This window comes from Trematomus bernacchii, unplaced genomic scaffold (assembly GCF_902827165.1).
Source record: "Trematomus bernacchii unplaced genomic scaffold, fTreBer1.1, whole genome shotgun sequence".
Classification (NCBI taxonomy): Eukaryota; Metazoa; Chordata; class Actinopteri; order Perciformes; family Nototheniidae; genus Trematomus; species Trematomus bernacchii.
The window spans coordinates 2,746,815-2,765,852 of record NW_022987662.1 but is presented as its reverse complement, the minus strand read 5'-3'; the positions used below and the strand labels follow the sequence as shown (position 1 = coordinate 2,765,852).

The window sequence follows — 19,038 nt, the reverse complement described above, 5'->3', positions numbered from 1 at the left end:
AGACGATGGTTTTCAAAGAAGCCATGATCCAGTGATATGAGACTTCAGGGCCCCTAATGTTCTGGGGCTGCATAACACTTAAATGTTGTGTCTGGTTGGCAGTCATACGTTTCCAAATATATGAAAACAGAGATTTTTATTGAAGTGAAAGGTTTGTTACTTTTCGGAGCAACTTTGAGCTTTTAATTTGAAGGATAAGTCAAACTACTTCCGGTACTTGTTTGTTGTTACTTGATGCAGATCAACGGAAGAACTACCGCGTGTGGTGGCATTGCTTCTTTCGACGTCAATTTAACAACACCAATAGCAGAATATGAATTAAACAAAACGGGACACGAACATTGGCTCACCCATAATTTAATAATATTTAATAAAACTCACATGAAACACTTACAAGCGGCTGTGTGTGTTACTTTGCTGTTTCTCGCACTACAGTGACAGACTGAGGTTTTTGTTCCCTTGGACACGCCGTAGCTGGCGCTCGCGCAGTTTCCGCCCCCCCTGCAACCTGAGCAGGAAGTGAGCGGAGCCAACTGACACTAAACTATCAAAACAAACCTACAGCATCGTTTTTTAAAACTTGCAGCATCCCCTGCAGCTGACGGATCATATCATCATCATCATGGACGGTGTACCGACGCCTCTGCGGTGCTTCAATGAGTATAATTCCGCAGAAATGCTGGTGGATGACGGGGTGGAGACGGTGACTTCAGTGGAGCAGGTGAGCACAGATTAGCTCCGTAAACTAATGTGGCTAATGCTAATGCTGCAGCTACTGAGTGTCACATCAATTACACTCTCATACACTTAATTTCTATACTCTTGCTTTCATCGGCCCTTCGTTTAGACAAATGATCGGAGCCTGCTTTCCAGTTAGCAAGCCTTTAAGTAGCTAGCATTGAACCTTAATGAGATTATGCATTCATTGAGTTAGCTCTTAACTAAGTAACTTAGACAGTTAAACCTGAGTTCCCCCCACACCTATAACCCTTGACTAGACTCAGAGGAAAAGATCTTTGTAAATTAACCTCAGAGGTGGAAAAAGTACTCTACATAAGCAAAAGTAGAAGTACCAGAGTGTAGGAATACTCTGTTACAAGTAAAAGTCATGCATCAAAATGTTACTCAAGTAAAAGGACAAAAGGATTAGCATCAAAATATTCTTAATGTGCCTACGAGCATAATGCATACAAGTAAAAGTATACATTATGCAAATTTGCCCATTTCAGAATAATATAAATAAAGGTGCAGTTCATTTGAATTGCTTTGTATACTGCAGGGTGAATGTTGTGAATGTTACTCCAGGTGTAACTAACGTCTTATTTAGTAACTAACTAAAGGTAAAAAATAAATGAATTGTAGAGTAGAGCAGACGTACAAAGTAGCAAGTAAAGTAAAGTACAAGTCCCTCAAATGTGTACTTAAGTACAGTACTTGAGTAAATCGACTTAGTGACTTTACAGCACTGATTAACCTTACATATATGTCATGGTCTTGATCTATCGTTAGTGTGTGTGGTTATATTCATCCAGGCCAGTAGCAATTAAGAGACCCCTGAAACCAAAGTGACATTCCAGTTGAGCTAATAAAGGTCACAAACAGGATTAGCATAAATATGATTGTGTTAACCTTTCATATTTATAAGGGACCATGTTGTCAAACATCTGTTGAGGTTAGCTCAACAGCTCATTTGCATCCATCAGCTGATTAGTACCAACATACTGCCAAAAAAGTTGAATGTAATAATATTAATTATGATATTAAGGTTTTTAAACTGTAAGTAGTGTTTAACATGCATGCTTTTTTATATTCTTTCTCTCGCAATGACCTTTATATTGACTGTTTTCACTCTCCTCATTCCACTACTTTTCTTTTCCCCAGAAAAAAGTGGAACGCAGCATTAAAGAAGTCGTCAGTGTTTACAAGCAAATGCACAGCTTACCACAGTAAGTATCCAGAAAAGAAAGTATTTGTGCAGCTTCAGCTGACGTTTCTTAATTAACAGCGATTAGGTTTGGTTTTTAATGCTTTTCCATTAAGTCTCAGTTGTTTTTGCATCAGTGGTTGTGACGATGTTATTCACTGCTTACTGCTTATTGAGATATAACTGACATCTAACAAGAAAGTATTTTTAAGGAAATATTTATTTACAAAAACGTTGCCCTGCAGATATTATTAAAATCTTATATATTATAATATATGTATTGTAAAATAACCTGAAGAACATCCAAGCCATTGTTGTTCTTTAATGGATTGATATCATAAGTATGAATGTATCAAGTATTGTATTGCATTAGGGTCTGCTGCAGTGATTTACACTTTTAAATTTTGTTTTACTTTACAATGTAAATGCTAAATCAGTGGAGTACATGTTTTAAGAGATTCAGAACTGCCTTGTCTGATTGTATAGAAAGGAAATTAAGTTGCTTTTCTTTTTCTACGACATGTGTTCAGATAGTAGTGCAACAAATGAGGGAAATCAGGACACTAAATTGGCCTGACCTGAACTCAGTAAATCATAAAAAACATTATAAATAAAATAAAAACTGCCCTTTAAAACCAGCGGTATTTAATTGGTCAGATAATTTGTGGCTTTAGTTAGGATCATTATCTAATCACAGGACTCATAATTTAGAATACACTGGCTGCCATTAGAGCCGTGCTCATTGGTTGTTTGTATCTCCCCCACCTGCTGTTAGCCTGTAGCGCCGGCTGCACGGTGATGTATGACGGCTGTTTTCTAATTGGTTTGTGGGTCAGCCCACATACTTTGCTGCTTCTATCAGCTGTCATCGGCCTCTTCCTAGTGGGGTGACTCTCATTTCATTTCTATGACAACTGCGTGGACCTGCATCACAGCCAAAGGGAAAATGTACTACAAGTAAATAAGCAGTATTTCTCAGTAGAGGTCCTGCAAGTAGAGATAATGTGTTTCTGTGTGGCGTGGACTACAGAGGGTTAGTTTTCATCTTTTTTGGATTGTAGTTATATGAAAAGGTTATGAGGTTAATTGCAGACATAACACATGAAAGGAAAGCGTCCAGGCTCTGGTTATTTCCTGACATTTTATCAGTTTTATTTTTACATGTAACTCATATTTTCCACCCACATCTGCCAGATCAAATATGGATTATCATGAGAATCTTACAAAAATAAACACTTGGGCAAACAGACTTTATTTCAAGTCTTTTAAAACAAAGCAGTTGGTAAGTGTGTGTGTGTGTGTGTGTGTGTGTGTGTGTGTGTGTGTGTGTGTGTGTGTGTGTGTGTGTGTGTGTGTGTGTGTGTGTGTGTGTGTGTGTGTGTGTGTGTGTGTGTGTGTGTGTGTGTGTGTGTGTGTGTGTGCGTGTGTGTGTGTGTGTGTGTGTGTGGTGTGTGTGTGTGTGTGTGTGTGTGTGTGTGTGTGTGTGTGTGTGTGTGTGGTGTGTGTGTGTGTGTGTGTGTGTGTGTGTGTGTGTGATGAAAGCTACTGAGGAGCACGCTGACATTCTAATGATAAAAGAGAACAGTGTGTGACTTTTCTATCTATTGCTCCCTGCGTGGGATCAACAATGTTCTTTTATTTTTATTTCATGTTTGTTTTTATAAATACGTTTATATGATAGATGGATTTATGCCACATAGGAATAACCCAGGCGAGACAGCAATTCTGAAATTGAAGTGTGTTGGATTTTATATTCCTTTTTCCTTTTTGTTCCTAATCATCATTTCCAAAAATATTTACATGTATTCTTTTTTTGTTGAATTTATTTTGAATAGATAATATTTCTAAAAAGCCGTGTGAGTGAGAAGTGAGCTGAGAGAAGATGATGTGTTAGAAACTGAACATGAACATTAATGAAACAAAAAACGTTTATCATTTTGTGTTATGACTTAAAGGTGGGGTAGGTAATTTTGGAGAAACCAGCTTGAGTGCGCTAGAATTTGAAAATACACAGCCGGAAGAAATCTGCCACTTCCTTACAGAGCCCCTCCTCCAACACACACGAACGCGCACTTGACCAATGAGGGCACGAGATAAGTTTGTGCACGAGATGGAAGGCTGACAGGCAGGTAGGCCATCCAGTTATTTTAGCCGGGCCGGCTAAAATGATTAGTCGTGCTTTTTACAGTACTACGGCTTCCACAGATTAAATATTTGTATGGATTTTTTGTCAAAGCACTTAAGATATTCATTGCTATCGGGATGTTAAGAGCATTCCATGGAATATAACAAAAAGTGTATCTCGAGCCGGTTTCTCAAACTTACCTACCCCACCTTTAAACATGAAATTCAAAATAGAAAAACTAATGTGTCCAAGAAGAGCATTTCTACAACGATAGTGATTTGGAAGTGAATATTTTGTAGGTGTTTCTTAAATATCTGTTTTAACATTTTCTGCTGCCTATTCTAATGTATCTTTCTGTCCTTTGTTTTTGTCTTCAGGCCAACGTTGCTGCGGGAACAACACTACCAATATCTCAAAAAGGGCTTACGTCACTTATCAGATGCTTATGAGGTACCGTATTACACCTGCTGTGCTAACTACATGTTTATGGATATTTGTTGATCCTGTGACACATACAGTACATCCTCTTCTCATACTTGAGCTCCTGTGTAACTCTCACTGCCTCTGGATGATTATCTCCCTGCTTTAAATAGAAATACCATTGTATTCACTATGCAAAGGAACATGCTTGTTCACTCTCAGGAAGGTCACCTCTCTTTTTGTGTGTCATTCTCTACTCTCTCCTGAAAAATAGAGAGGAAAGCATTTGTTGTCAGCAACACACTGATCTGACCTCAAACTGTTTATTTTGATTGACAGCACGGTGCTTTTCCGTGCGTAAACATCGCAGCACTGTCGGAAAAGGAAATTAGAAGCTGAGTCATGATATTATGTAAGAAAAACAACACAAAAGATATCAAGTCACTGTTTTTTTTCTCATCGTATATTTTCCCAACACTGAGAATAAGCAGTGTGATATTTGTGCTCGTCTGTCAGCCTGTTTTGCTCCTGAAGGCCCGGCCTCTGCTGCTCTGTTTCCTCTCGTCTCCGTCTGACCGACTGATCTTGTTTATTGCTATAATTGTGTGTGTGTGTGTGTGTGTGTGTGTGTGTGTGTGTGTGTGTGTGTGTGTGTGTGTGTGTGTGTGTGTGTGTGTGTGTGTGTGTGTGTGTGTGTGTGTGTGTGTGGTGTGTGTGTGTGTGTGTGTGTGTGTGTGTGTGTGTGTGTGTGTGTGTGTGTGTGTGTGTGTGTGTGTGTGTGTGTGTGTGTGTGTGTGTGTGTGTGTGTGTGTGTGTGTGTGTGTGTGTGTGTGTGTGTGTGGTGTGTGTGTGTGTGTGTGTGTGTGTGTGTGTGTGTGTGTGTGTGTGTGTGTGTGTGTGTGTGTGTGTGTGTGTGTGTGTGTGTGTGTGTGTGTGTGTGTGTGTGTGTGTGTGTGTGTGTGTGTGTGTGTGTGTGTGTGTGTGTGTCCGGGTAGTGTCTGGATGCCAGCAGACCGTGGCTGTGCTTCTGGATTCTTCACAGTCTGGAGTTACTGGAGGAGCCCATTCCTGCTGCTGTCGCCTCAGAGTGGGTCTCACATACACACACACACTCTCTACAGCAAGACTGCTGCTGAGAGGCACTGCCAAATGCTTTTTGTTATTTATCACCATTGCATAAAGTAGTTCCCATAATTAGTAGTGATGAAATGCTGCTGCAATGCAAACACTTGGACAATGAACTGCAGCAGCTACTCATAAACTCATTGCACGCCATGCTAGTAATTGTTGTTTATTGTGTCATAAAGTAATGCAATATGCATGCAAGTGATTTTGTTATATCACACTTCAGAAACGAGGCAGTTCAAAGTGCTTTACGTTAAGAAAATAATCAAGATGAAATGCAGAAATAACAACAAGAAATGAATCTTAAAACTAAAAACGTCATTGGTGCAAACATATACCTAACATATTATTATACTGTGCATGAACACACACCGCTCATGACAAAATAACCTGTTCCAGTTTTACGAGTGTCTTCTTTCCGAAGCTTAATAAATCAAATATGGCTCTAAAACCCCACCAAGACAATCCTCAGAGATTCAGAGGACACTTTTACAAAAATAAATACCTTAAATAATCCTATAATGACCAATAATCCATGTGTGAATCCATTTTTCCCAAACCAGGATTGACATTTGTTAGGGTTGTGCTGTTAAATAATTTCCTGCCTTTCTAGAAATGACTGCAATAATTCATCTGTCTTCTCATCTGTAATTAAACCCCCATAGAATTGAATACTCGTGTTAAAAGTAAGAGTCAATTCATGTTTTTCCTCCAATCATAATGGCCCATCATTTTGATTGGTCTAAACAAGCGAGTGTATAATTTTAGAAATGTTTGTGCAGCAGTAACTTTAAACGCTGATGCTTTTATTGCCACGGAAATGTCATTTGATTAAATTACTGCCAGTCCAAACTAACACTCCCGAGGCAACGACCATGCCAGGCTGCCAGCCCACGCTCTCATTACGACTGAGAGGCGTGCCAACACACCGGCTGGCACTGCCCCGCGCTCACACACACACACACACACAGACACACACACACACACACACACACACACACACACACACACACACACACACACACGCACACACACGCAGAGAAACACACAGGCCCTGTTTGAGGATTCATAACAATACAGCAGATTGCTTTCTCCGTCCCATGAAATGCACACTGTTCTCAGGTCAGTGTTGGCCAAAGTTAACGTGGCGTTCTCGTCCAACTCACTTGGCTCACGACAGAGGACATTTATGAGGGAAACAGCTCAATGCACAGAGGCTGGAAAGATATGAAACAGTGGGTCAGATGCCCAGTGCCACGTCAGCTCTAGAGTCTGCTGACTGAGACGTAGATAGCAACTGTGTGTGTGTGTGTTTCATGTGAGGAAAAGCTGTATCTCCATGTTAGGGTATAAGTCGACAAGTGTTGGCATTTGTTTTTCGAATCTTAAAGGACATTTTTAATCTATTTTTATATTCTTTTCGAGCGTCACTCTGCTAAAGTAGATACACAAATACACACTGGGTTCTGTCCCAAATGGAAAGGGAGCAGACCCATTACTTAAGAACATAATAATATTTAGCTGTTCTTTCAGTATAAGTAGGAAAAAGTCCTGATTCAATTTTCAACATTTCCTTGAACAAGCTCAGGTTTTCTTATTTGTTACATCTTTTCAATCTTTATTTCTTTATATAGCACATTTAAAGCAACCTCAGTTGACCAAAGTGCTGTACAGGGAATAAATACAATATCAAAATAACACAATGAGAGTCAAATAATAAAACAATAATTAAAAAACGTGATAAAAAGCACAATAACTAGAAACATATAAAAACACATTAAAATGTAAAAATGTTATGTTCAACTAGTATTAAAAGTCAAATACACTGACAGGAATTGTGCAGCAAATCTCCATTGGTTACGGTTTCATAACCAGTGCAGATGCATTCATCAAATATGCAAGAAGCACTTCCTGTTTTTCTTGACTAATATTTCAGATTTCGTATAGTGTCATTGTTATAGTGTCTGTCTGTGTGTGTAAGTACAATTCTTCTCCCTCTCTCCAGTGTGTGTCAGTTTCTGTCTCGCTGTCAGAGCCCAACGGGGGGGGTTCTCCGGGGGTCCGGGCCAACACGCCCACCTGGCCCCGACCTACGCTGCGGTCAACGCCCTCTGCATCATCGGCACAGAGGAGTCCTACAATATTATAGACAGGTACCGTCACCCCACTGCCTTTGTACCGCACCAAGGTGAACATAGCACACGGGAGAGTTTCTGTTGAAGCAGAACTCAAACAGAGTTCACTTGTCTGTTATACAACTCCTTCCAAGGCTGCACTGAAGGGTTAAAATTATTCCGGATTTATTTCATCATTTGATTGCAGCGCCGCCTTTACTCTGTATTTGTGCAATAAAATAATGCGGCCACGCTCATAGTGTTAGTGTCAGCAGTACTTTAAAGTGGACCTATCATGCTATATTTGAATAATATAGTGTAGGACCATACCTATATAAGGCATATTTATACTTTTTTTTTTTCAAAATACCAAACAGATCATGCATTTTAGCCATGCCTCATTTTGCTCAATTTGACATTTTTTAGATCTGTTTTTAGCAGGGGCAGATTCAGTGAGAACAGCACCATCTACTGGCCTGGCATATGTACTACAGCGTCTCCAGCGCTTTCGAACGGCAATGCCGTGGTTGTCTCCTCCTGATTGGTGGAGTTGGCCCAATAGCCGTAGCGCCACCGTCCTGACGTCAGGACAGTGTTCAAATCTGGATCAGTTTTTATCAGATCCGTTGCAGCCCCTTTTTTTTAGAGATTTGGGTATGGAGGAAAATAGAGAGGGTTGTGTTTTCTGACACTTGGTGAGTTCCCTGGAACACCGGGGACACATATTCATGTATAAAAGACGTACAAAAGTGCATTTTGTATGATAGGTCCCCTTTAAGCATATACCTATGACTCACAGAGTATCTCATAAGGACACTGTAGGAGAGAGATAACACCATATACTCCACATAGTAGAATATACACAACACTGTTTATATCAACGCCCCCTGAAGGTATCACTGGGTTTTTATACTGTGGTCACATGCCTGCCTCTATACTATGAATAGAATAATATGTACATATCTATTTCAGTTTGACAGCATACAAGAATATAGTGATACAGAGACAAACAGTGCCAGTATAATATTTGAAATTCATGTATTTATTTCAGCCTTTAAATCCCTTTCAATATAATGTTTAATTAAAAGTACTAATATTTCGGTTATAGCAGCATGTTAGAATTATCATGTTGATGTTATAATTTAATAAATACCTTATTTTGACGGTTGTGTTGACATGAATTCTGACTCTGAGATATTTTCTTTGCATTTATATCAATCTTTTGATGTATCATTTGTCAATTGTATTCATAAGGTGCAGCACTCACTCTGACTTTCCTCCCACCCCTCTGTTCTGCCTCTCCTTTCATCCCCTCCCCTTTACCCTATATATTATTCGCTCTTCTCGTCCCCATACATCTCCTCCTCCTCCTCTTCTTCTTTGAAACCCCCCCCTCTCTCTCTCCTCCTGTGCTGACCCTCTCCAGGAAGAAGCTCTTAGATTTCCTACTGTCAGTGAAGCAGCCAAATGGCTCGTTTGTGATGCACGTTGGAGGGGAGGTGGATGTCAGGTGAGAAAATACCCCCCCCCTCTCTTATTCAGAAACATCCAGAAGTCACAGCCGTAAGAGACACGATTAGGAGCATGTTTAATATCCACAGTGCTATTCTATATTGTGAGTTTTTACATTTTACTGAAGCATATTTAGTGTATTCACCAAAAAGTAGGAGATACATTTTTATTTCACTTCCCTTTAGTTTTTATGCTCTTTGGTTCGTGTGTGTGTGTGTGTGTGTGTGTGTGTGTGTGGTGTGTGTGTGTGTGTGGTGTGTGTGTGTGTGTGTGTGTGTGTTGTGTGTGTGTGTGTGTGTGTGTGGTGTGTGTGTGGTGTGTGTGTGTGTGTGTGTGTGTGTGGTGTGTGTGTGTGTGTGTGTGTGTGTGTGTGTGTGTGTGTGTGTTGTGTGTGTGTGTGTGTGTGTGTGTGGGTGTGTGTGTGTGTGTGTGTGTGTGTGTGTGTGTGTGTGGGTGGCAGCTTTGAGGGATCATCTACTGCAAAAAAAAACGTCAAAGCTACTTTTTCACTCTCAGAGGAAACTGTGTTCTGTCTCCAACCAATTAACGTTCTGCTGTCATTCTGTATTATTTAAACACTTTCCCTTTATCGTAACTGTGCATGCAGTGAGAAAAAAAAAAAGCCCTGACTGACTTTTAAAGGGGTTTATTAGCCTATGAAGCAGGGGGATTTGCTCTAACCCACTTAAGGATAGGGTTTATTCAATCGTTTTCTTATTGTCAACAAATCCCATGAAAGGACCAAAACCAGGAATACATCGATCCAGCCATTGATTGTAGCTTATTCCTCTGTGTCCATTGTCAAAAAGCACATTATGAACCCTCTTCCATCACCGTGATGACAGCTGTACTCTTCAGGCGATTCATCGATAGCTCAAAATCAGGGGTCTCAAATCCGGCCCGCGACTTCATTTTATGTGGCCTTGCAAGAGCTTGCAAAGAATACAATACGTTTATTATACGGTTACATGCCACTTTACAGAAGCAGGTTTCCCATAAACTACATGTCCCACAATGCATCTCGTTTTGTGACATGCGCACTGAAGAGACTTGCAATTATTTGCCCTGGACTCCTGCTTTCAGACGTAGTTAATTACTAAGTTATTATCCTATCCGATAATAATCAAATTCAGAGGCAATAATGTAATATAATACATTATTTTATATATATATTATATATTTATATTGACCGGCCCTTTGAGTGCAACCTTTATGCGAATGTGGCCCACGATGAAATTGAGTTTGACACCCCTGCTCTAAATAGTCCCGATAAATGCAATATTTAGTTCTACTTTGAGTGACGTATGAACGCTTCTGGACCCAGCTGTCTTAGGGAATAACTTAGGTCCTCTTTTTTTAAATGGAACTATTTATTTGCGACCCTTTTCTTTATTTTTAAAGATTTAACTCGGTATTATCAAATGGGCTTTGGGGAGTGCCACCGGTTACATCTCTTCAGGAGATTTGTTGACAATTAAAACATTGAACAGCAACATATTTAAAAGAGAAACATGATGAAGTGTATCTCGACGTACATATACAGTGTATAGGTGGATTGGTTAGCTCACTGGGGAGGCAGACAACTACCCAAAGGATAATACCTTTAAAGTCTATTGATCAAACTAGTGTAAAGGTATCTTTTTGTGACTATCTAAAATGCTCTGAACACGCTGAAACCAATCATGACTTGTCGTACAAACCTAGTCTGAAAGTCAGCTAAAATAACAACTTTCCTTTATTTTAATAAACTCTAAGGCGGCTTGAGAAAAGCCCAATGTCAGGTAGACGTCACTGAGCATACCCAGACTATAACAACACTGATTATGCCGTCAGGAAGAAGTCAAGGTTTAACAAACACAAATAAGATTTATTAGTTGGATAAAGTCATTGTTGTTTTCTGGGCTCTTCAAGGGATGTCATGATAATATAAAAAAATATATAAATTCTTAAAGCAGAGGAAGACAAAAGCCTAAACTACTTTACAGTATGACAGATAATGTTATATTTGGCCTGCTGGCAGTCTAAAAATGCAAAGCGTTGGATGATGTTCTGAGTGGAGGCGGACTTCCTGCCCACCCACCCCTCTCTTTGTTGATGTGTGTTTCTCTTTTTAAAGGAGTGCGTATTGTGCAGCTTCTGTAGCGACGCTCACAAACATCCTCACACCCAAACTGTTCGAGGACACGGCCACCTGGATCCTCAGGTACACACACACACACACACACACACGCACACGCACACGCACACGCACAGCCTGTTGATGAATTATTAATGAGTGTTTTTGAGCCTCCATAAAGCAGGCAGTGTTTTATGGTGTGTGTTTTATTTCCTCCAGTTGTCAGAACTGGGAGGGGGGTCTGAGTGGGGTCCCGGGGTTGGAGGCTCACGGCGGGTACACCTTCTGCGGCACGGCGGCCCTCGTCATCCTGGGAAAAGAACATATGCTGGATCTTAAAGCATTGCTGGTGAGAAAACCTGACATTTAGTTTATTCAACAAAAAAAACTCATCTTTAAAGGGGACCTATCTTGCAAAATGCACTTTTGTACGTCTTTTATACATGAATATGTGTCCCCGGTGTTCCAGGGAACTCACCAAGTGTCAGAAAACACAACCCTCTCTATTTTCCTCCATACCCAAATCTCTAAAAAAGGGGCTGCAACGGATCTGATAAAAACTGATCCAGATTTGAACACTGTCCTGACGTCAGGACGGTGGCGCTACGGCTATTGGGCCAACTCCACCAATCAGGAGGAGACAGCCACGGCCATTGCCGTTCGAAAGCGCTGGAGACGCTGTAGTACATATGCCAAGCCTGTAGATGGTGCTGTTCTCACAGAATCAGCCCAGAGCTAGAAAATGTCAAATTGAGCAAAATGAGGCATGGCTAAAATGCATGATCTGTTTGGTATTTTGAAAAAAAAAAAGTATAAATATGCCTTATATAGGTATGGTCCCACACTATATTATTCAAATATAGCATGATAGGTCCACTTTAAATAACATAAAAACAGGATAACATGTGGTTTGGGTTGGCTCGGGTCCTAAAGTCTAAAAGAGATCCTATCATTCGCAACAGAGCCTTTGTGCTGCAGAATATCCTTTTTATTGGCTGCTCATAACTGTGAGGGCCACGGAAACACAGCTGTGATAAAATAATAAAATGGTATAACCCAGAGCCAGATGTCATTGTGAAAGTGAAAATGCCTGCTGCAGGCCAATTTAAGCGTGATATATTACACAGCTGTGGTCTGTTTAGCTTATTTGTATCAGACTTTGTCCTACATCTTTCCATTAATTGTGTTTTCAAAAGCATTTCCTGTCTCATGAAAGTATTTAGAGACGTAGCTGGAAGCAATACGGTGACATTTTTTCATTTGAGTTGTTTATACAGCCACCAGGCGTTTGGCATATAAGAGGACAAAGTCCCCATTAGCTTTCTGACAGAGGCTTCTGTTGTCGCTGCTGGGATTCTGCGTTGATCCCTGTAGGGAAATCCTCCGTCATTTGCCTGCTTCCAGAGAGGGAAGAGGTCAGGACAGCAGCCATGATGGAGCTTTAGTTTGGGGAGAGATGTGTTCAGGGACTCAGTGTAATGACACAATGCTTAAGGTCATCGGGAAAATACAAAAGAGATCCAGTAGTGTTTCCAGTAATCTGCAGCTCTTTTGTTTTCACCTCTCTTGTTAAAAGGAGAAACAGCTTGTGTTCAGTCTGTGCTTTAGTTCCTTTCAGCAAGTCTCTTTTTTAACTCTAGATATCAGAACATCTGAATCAGATATCTTTCATTGGAGTCACAACGAGGACATTACAGAAAAGGGGAAGGTGCAGATAAGAGGCAAGATACATTAGTAGACTAACATATTAAATAAAGAAGCACACGTTGGTAAAATCTAAATCAAATAAGTACATTACATTGCATTACATTACATTACATTACATGTCACTTGTTAGACGCTTTTATCCAAAGCGACTTACATACATTCAGTACTGTGGACAATCCCCACAGGAGCAATTTGAGGTGAAGTGTCTTGCCCAGGGACACAACTACATGCTGACTGCAGTGGGACTCGAACTTGCTATCCCCTGATTCGAAGTCCAGCACACTATCCACTGAGCCACAGCCTCCCTGTACACATCCAAGATGTAAAACTAAGGGGCTGCATTAAAAAAAAGTTAGGGGAACATAGATGAAATAGTGAACAGGCAGTATTACATTTAAAAAAAAAATGTAATAAAATACATTTCAAATTGTACAACAGTCTTGTTACATTCAATGGATTCAAGTAAGGGGTAAAAGACGTGCTGCAGCACAGGCAGTATGAGAATAATAAGGCACTTTTTGAAAATTAAAGCATGTAAACATAATGAAAATGAGCAGGATGTGTCCTCTATAAACCATACACATTGTTTATATTGCACAAGGAAGTGAAATGCCCCCCCCCGGCATCATACTGTCGCTGTTGTTCTGCATATATTTAAACTATGTGGCAATGAAAGGACATTTCTATATGACAACCTCACAGGTTTGTATAAAATCCTGTGTCAAAGAACCCCCCCCCCCCCCCACAATAAGGATCTGTGTCTCAGAGGTTTAGCCTGAGTGTGATTGGTGCAGAGACGGTGTTTTAAAGGTTGTAAGATGACACCATGATATCTACAGCAGCATGACTCACTCTGACACTGCACCACAACTCGGTTGTACTGATGGAAAATAGTCTTCAACACTTTGAACCTCAAGGCCTGCCTATAGATTCACTGGTTCCAGCTTCTTCTTCAAATTAGTATTTGCTGTCTTTCTGTTTTCTATAATTGTCAATCAAATATATTTTGTTTTTGGTCTGAAGAAAATAGATTTGGAAGACCATAACCTGTATTAGCAATCACCCCTTTTAAATGTACCATCTCTTTTTCAAGACAATAATACAATATAAGCCCTAATAGACCAAACTTAAATAGATTTGAGTAATAAGACATAAAAAAATCAGGAGACTGTACCCAAAGTATAGCATAAAAAATGATAATGTATTCATAGATTACACTTCAAAAGAGATATTGTAATAGAGATGTATATTGATCTCATCTGGAGACACGTCTGAAAACATCTGCATCCTAAAATAACAACACATCTGTCCCTGAAGAATCTACTCTCTGTTTACAGTAGCACAATAATCATGGTTTTAACAAAATGATGAGATCGTTGGGGTTTCATTTATAGTCATTTTCTTATTGAAACTATGCATAATGTCGTCCTTTACGGAGTGATGCATAAACCACTTCAAGTTTAATCTCTGAATCAAATGGTTAATCCTCTAAATTAAAGATTCATGGTGACTCTTAGATCCATATGGCCTTGTTGTATTTTTCTTTTTACGCAGTATTGCTGGTGAATAATGTAGTGGTGAACGCAGACATTCTTCTCCTTCGTATACAGCGAGTACAAGGCTGCAAAATCAAAAGTGTGCGTTCAGTGTTAAAACCCTGAAAGTCACAGTTTGAAGAGTAAAAAGGTATTGCATGTATAATATATGTCACTGCAATGAATTCATCAATGTCAGGTGCTTCAATTGAATACGAGACGTTTCAAGAGAACAATATCACATGTGGAGAGGAGGAAGCCGGATAATACCCACAGCATCACACAGATCAAATAAAGACGGCACTAAACTGAACAGCATGACGCATTTATGGTGAAGATCAAAGTTCATTTCAGGTCAAATGCCTTTTTATCAAGTTTCATATTGACTTCATGAAGAGATAGGTGAGCATATTACAGCTAGATAACTATTTGAAAGTCTCTCTGCCATTGTTACTGTACTCATTGTTGCACGTTTTACACCGTGCACAAAATGTTTGAAGGCTACAGTGAACTGAAGAACATGAGTTCAAAGTGTGTGTCCTTTGTATTTCATGTGGTGTAGCTATCTGCAGAAACATGTGTTTGTAACATTGAGCACACTTTACTGGCTCAGCTGCCCCCCCCTCTGTGGTAAATGTTCCTTTCTTTCCTCACTGAAAACACTCAGATTTATTTCGAATATTTCCTCAAATGAATTTCTGAACGAGCGTTAATAAGCTTAACGTTGACCTCCATGTTCCTCCAAGGATTAAAAGCCCCGGCTGGTATTAAACCCAATATTTCCTAGTTACTAAATCCAAGCTGAGCAAGACTGGATGTACACCAATTAGTAGTTTCCATGGCAGCGATATTCCAATTTACATTTTTCATCGTGTGTTGACCTCGTGTAGCTTCAGCTCTGGAAATGATCAGGTTATACAACTTTCCAGGCTTTTGTTATTTGCTTACCAACTCATTATATCCATGTTACTGATTATGTTCAATCTCAAATATTATTCTTTGGTATTTGTATTTCTGCCTAATGATTGTATTAAATGTGTTTTCTCCTGTTTCCTCCTCAGCGGTGGGTGGTGAGCAGACAGATGAGATTTGAGGGGGGGTTTCAGGGCCGCAGCAACAAGCTGGTGGACGGTTGCTACTCATTCTGGCAGGCTGGACTCCTGCCGCTGCTGCACAGAGCCTTGTTCAAAGAAGGTACTGTTAATGTGTCAAGCACCTGAGGCTGGAAACATATTCTTTAAAGGTCACCTATTGAGCAAAATCCACTTGTTCATGTCTTTCATTCATAACCATGTGTCCCCTCTTCTTCATGTCTCTTCTACATCAACATGTGTCCCCTCTGTGTAAAGAGACTCTGAAAGTTCCAGGAAAAAAGATTCTCTCTCTTTTTGTCCTGATCCATTTATATAAAAACCTGTCTGAAAATGAGCTGATCAGATTTTGGCCACTTTATGATGTCATAAGGTTTTTTTGGCTTGTGTAACCATTAGCCAATCAGCAACCAAGGTAACCCCCCCCCCACCTTATCACCTGAATCTCTAACCAAATATCTCTCAGAGGGGCGTGGGGAGTGGCTCCTTATTTTCATCTGAAGTAACAGACAGAGAATCAGCACTTTTGAAACAGGGCTGAAACAGAGGGGATTATGGGATGCTGCAATGATCTGTTTGGTATTTGGAGCCAAACACTTCAGAGACATGTTCTGTATATATCTGAGACCTATAATATATTGATGAAAAACAGTGTAATAGGGGACCTGTGTGAAAACACACAGACTGGACGCAAACAATGTTGACAACCTTTGTAAACTTCACCAGTAATTGCATTTATTTTAACCTAAAAAATGTACTTGTGAAAATATGTAATTGAGTGTATCTTGATAAAACACAGTCTGATTGCAGTGTGTGTTATAAATAATTCATTACTACTTCCTCCCTTAAGAGTCAACTCAATATTGATTTCATTATCCCCACTAACATGTAGAGAGAAAATGGCCTGGTTTGAAAATGTTCCCTAAAGCCAACAGAAAACATTAATGACAACATGTGATTTTTATTACAGTAAACTAGGAAAACTGTGCCGGTCTTTTAAATAATAATAATAATACGCCTGCAACCGGTTAACTCACTGATCAGTACAGATGCTTCACAGAGTTATTAGGGAATTGATTTCTGCTTCACGGAATAATTGTCAGTGTAGTAATGCAGGCTAATCACTTCCAGTTTCTCACAACAAAGGTAATTCTTCAACAGACTTCTTAAGGACATCATTTAAAAAACACTGCTTATCACAAATGCTGTGATTGCAGATTATAACATGCATCATGGAATAGTAGTAAGGATTACGATCGGGAAAAAATTGCAAGTAAGCTTCTAATAAAGTGTCCTGTCTCAGCACATTAAAGGAATTGTAAAAAAAACATTAAGTATAGAATGTTTGCACTGGAAATGGCGCTTTTATTTTTATTTTTTATTTTATTGAAATGTTTTTTGACATTTCCCCCTCATTCACTCATCAAATCTCTGGTTTAATTTGATGCTTTTTTAAATATTTCATGTTTTTCTAATTTATTTAGTAATTTCTTTGAGAGAGTGAGAGTGATGGGTCTAAAGTGAGAGTTGTGTGTTTCCAGGAGAGTCGGAGCTGAGTCGGCAGCGCTGGATGTTCGAGCAGCAGGCCCTGCAGGAGTACATCCTGCTCTGCTGTCAGAACCCCGGGGGGGGGCTGGTGGATAAACCGGGCAAGTGGGTACCACCATCTGGACACACACACACACACACACACACATACATACATACATACATACATACATACATACATACATACATACATACATTAAAGGGGACCTATCATGCAAAATCCACTTCTTCATGTCTTTTATACATCAGCATGTGTCTCCTCTCTGTAAAGAGATTCTGAAAGCTTCAGGAAAAAAGATTCTCTCTTTTTGTCCTGATCCATTTATATAAAAACCTGTCTGAAAATGAGCTGATCAGATTTTGGCCACTTTATGATGTCATAAAAACCTTATCACCTGAATGTCCTCCTAGAGCACCATTAGGCGCGTTCACACCGGAGTACTTTTCACTGTACTTTTCACGTTTAGTTCTGTTTGTACCCCTTATGTCGCGTTCACACCAAAAAGAGTACTTAATCCCGGGAACTTTACCCCCATTTTTAGTGCCTGCTGAGAGATGGTACTTTCCTGGGGGAAAAAGTGTCCCAGTTGTGATTGGCTGGGCGAATTGCAAACCACGCCCCGTAAAACTCTGAAATGTTTTGTAGAGGAGCCATTTTATTATCCTCGCATTAGCATTATTAGCATTAGCATTCGCCCAGTGCACAAACGCAGAGAGACTAACTTATGGCAACACAAAATAAAACATGGGAGCGGTGGAGATGAGGAGGTGTCGGCGTTCTGGCGATTTACTCGGAAGGCTTCAGTAGAAGCTGCTGGGAGTCCCAGCAGCTTCTACTGAAGCCAGTCCCCAACTCCGGGGACTTCCGGCCGGGGACTTTGGGTGGCAGTATACGCCGTGAAGTGGTTTGCGGCCTGCCAGTAAACCCAAAGCAGAAGAAGAAGAAGTGACTTCAGCGGCTCATTTGCGTAATCTTCCCTCAGGGAATTTATTCCGGTGTGAACGCGATCTGTACTAAGTGCCCTGGGGTAATAAGTGCCGGGGCACTAAGTACGGCAAAGTACTTGGTGTGAACGTGGCTATTTTGTTCTTTTTAACCAAATATCTCTCAGAGGGGCGTGGGGAGGGGCTCCTTATTTTCATCTAAAGTAACAGACAGAGAATCAGCACTTTTGAAACAGGGCTGAAACAGAGGGGATTATGGGATGCTGCAATGATCTGTTTGGTGTTTGGAGCCAAACACTTCAGAGACATGTTTTGTATATATCTGAGACCTGTAATATATTGATGAAAAACAGCATAACAGGGGACCTTTAAGGCCGGTGGCAGGCAGCACATACTACACAGTGAAATGTGATTCACGTGGTTTTTACTCCTGTCTCCATGTTTCCAGATCCAGAGACTTTTACCACACGTGTTACTGCCTGAGCGGGCTCTCCATAGCGCAGCACTTTGGGAACATGGACCTCCACCACGAGATGATCCTCGGCGAGGAGGAGAACAGATTGGTGAGGAGGGGGGGGAGACGCAGCTGAACAAGGGGGGATTTAATCAGAGATGGATGGTTTACTTTCACGAATAAATTGTTTGTTTTTATAAGGAATAAAATAGGGTTAACTGCTGAAGACATCCTGGTTATTATGATCATATCTTTTCACCAGTTTCTTAAGAAAATAAAACACAGGTGTAGTTGAAGTCATTTAAAGACCATGTTATACTTCATTGTTTTCTAGCACAGGAGTCCCTACGCTAAAATACTTTCCTTTAAGTAAGTATCTTATATAAATGTATAGTGATGACCCTTTTGACTAGGCTGGGTTT

At 40.2% G+C, this 19,038-nt stretch overlaps 1 protein-coding gene across 1 annotated transcript in view; it reads left to right on the top strand.

Annotated features, from left to right (window-relative positions):
• The first annotated feature begins 471 nt into the window (after positions 1 to 471).
• The window catches only part of fntb (farnesyltransferase, CAAX box, beta), a 21,515-nt gene continuing 2,948 nt past the window's right edge, over positions 472 to 19,038 (top strand). Inside the window, 12 exon segments of the mRNA XM_034135711.1 lie at positions 472 to 721; positions 1,882 to 1,946; positions 4,427 to 4,499; positions 5,465 to 5,556; positions 7,600 to 7,633; positions 7,635 to 7,747; positions 9,135 to 9,218; positions 11,337 to 11,423; positions 11,556 to 11,685; positions 15,640 to 15,772; positions 17,211 to 17,322; positions 18,611 to 18,725. Coding sequence (XP_033991602.1) covers positions 623 to 721; positions 1,882 to 1,946; positions 4,427 to 4,499; positions 5,465 to 5,556; positions 7,600 to 7,633; positions 7,635 to 7,747; positions 9,135 to 9,218; positions 11,337 to 11,423; positions 11,556 to 11,685; positions 15,640 to 15,772; positions 17,211 to 17,322; positions 18,611 to 18,725 — 1,137 coding nt within the window. The 5' untranslated portion in view covers positions 472 to 622.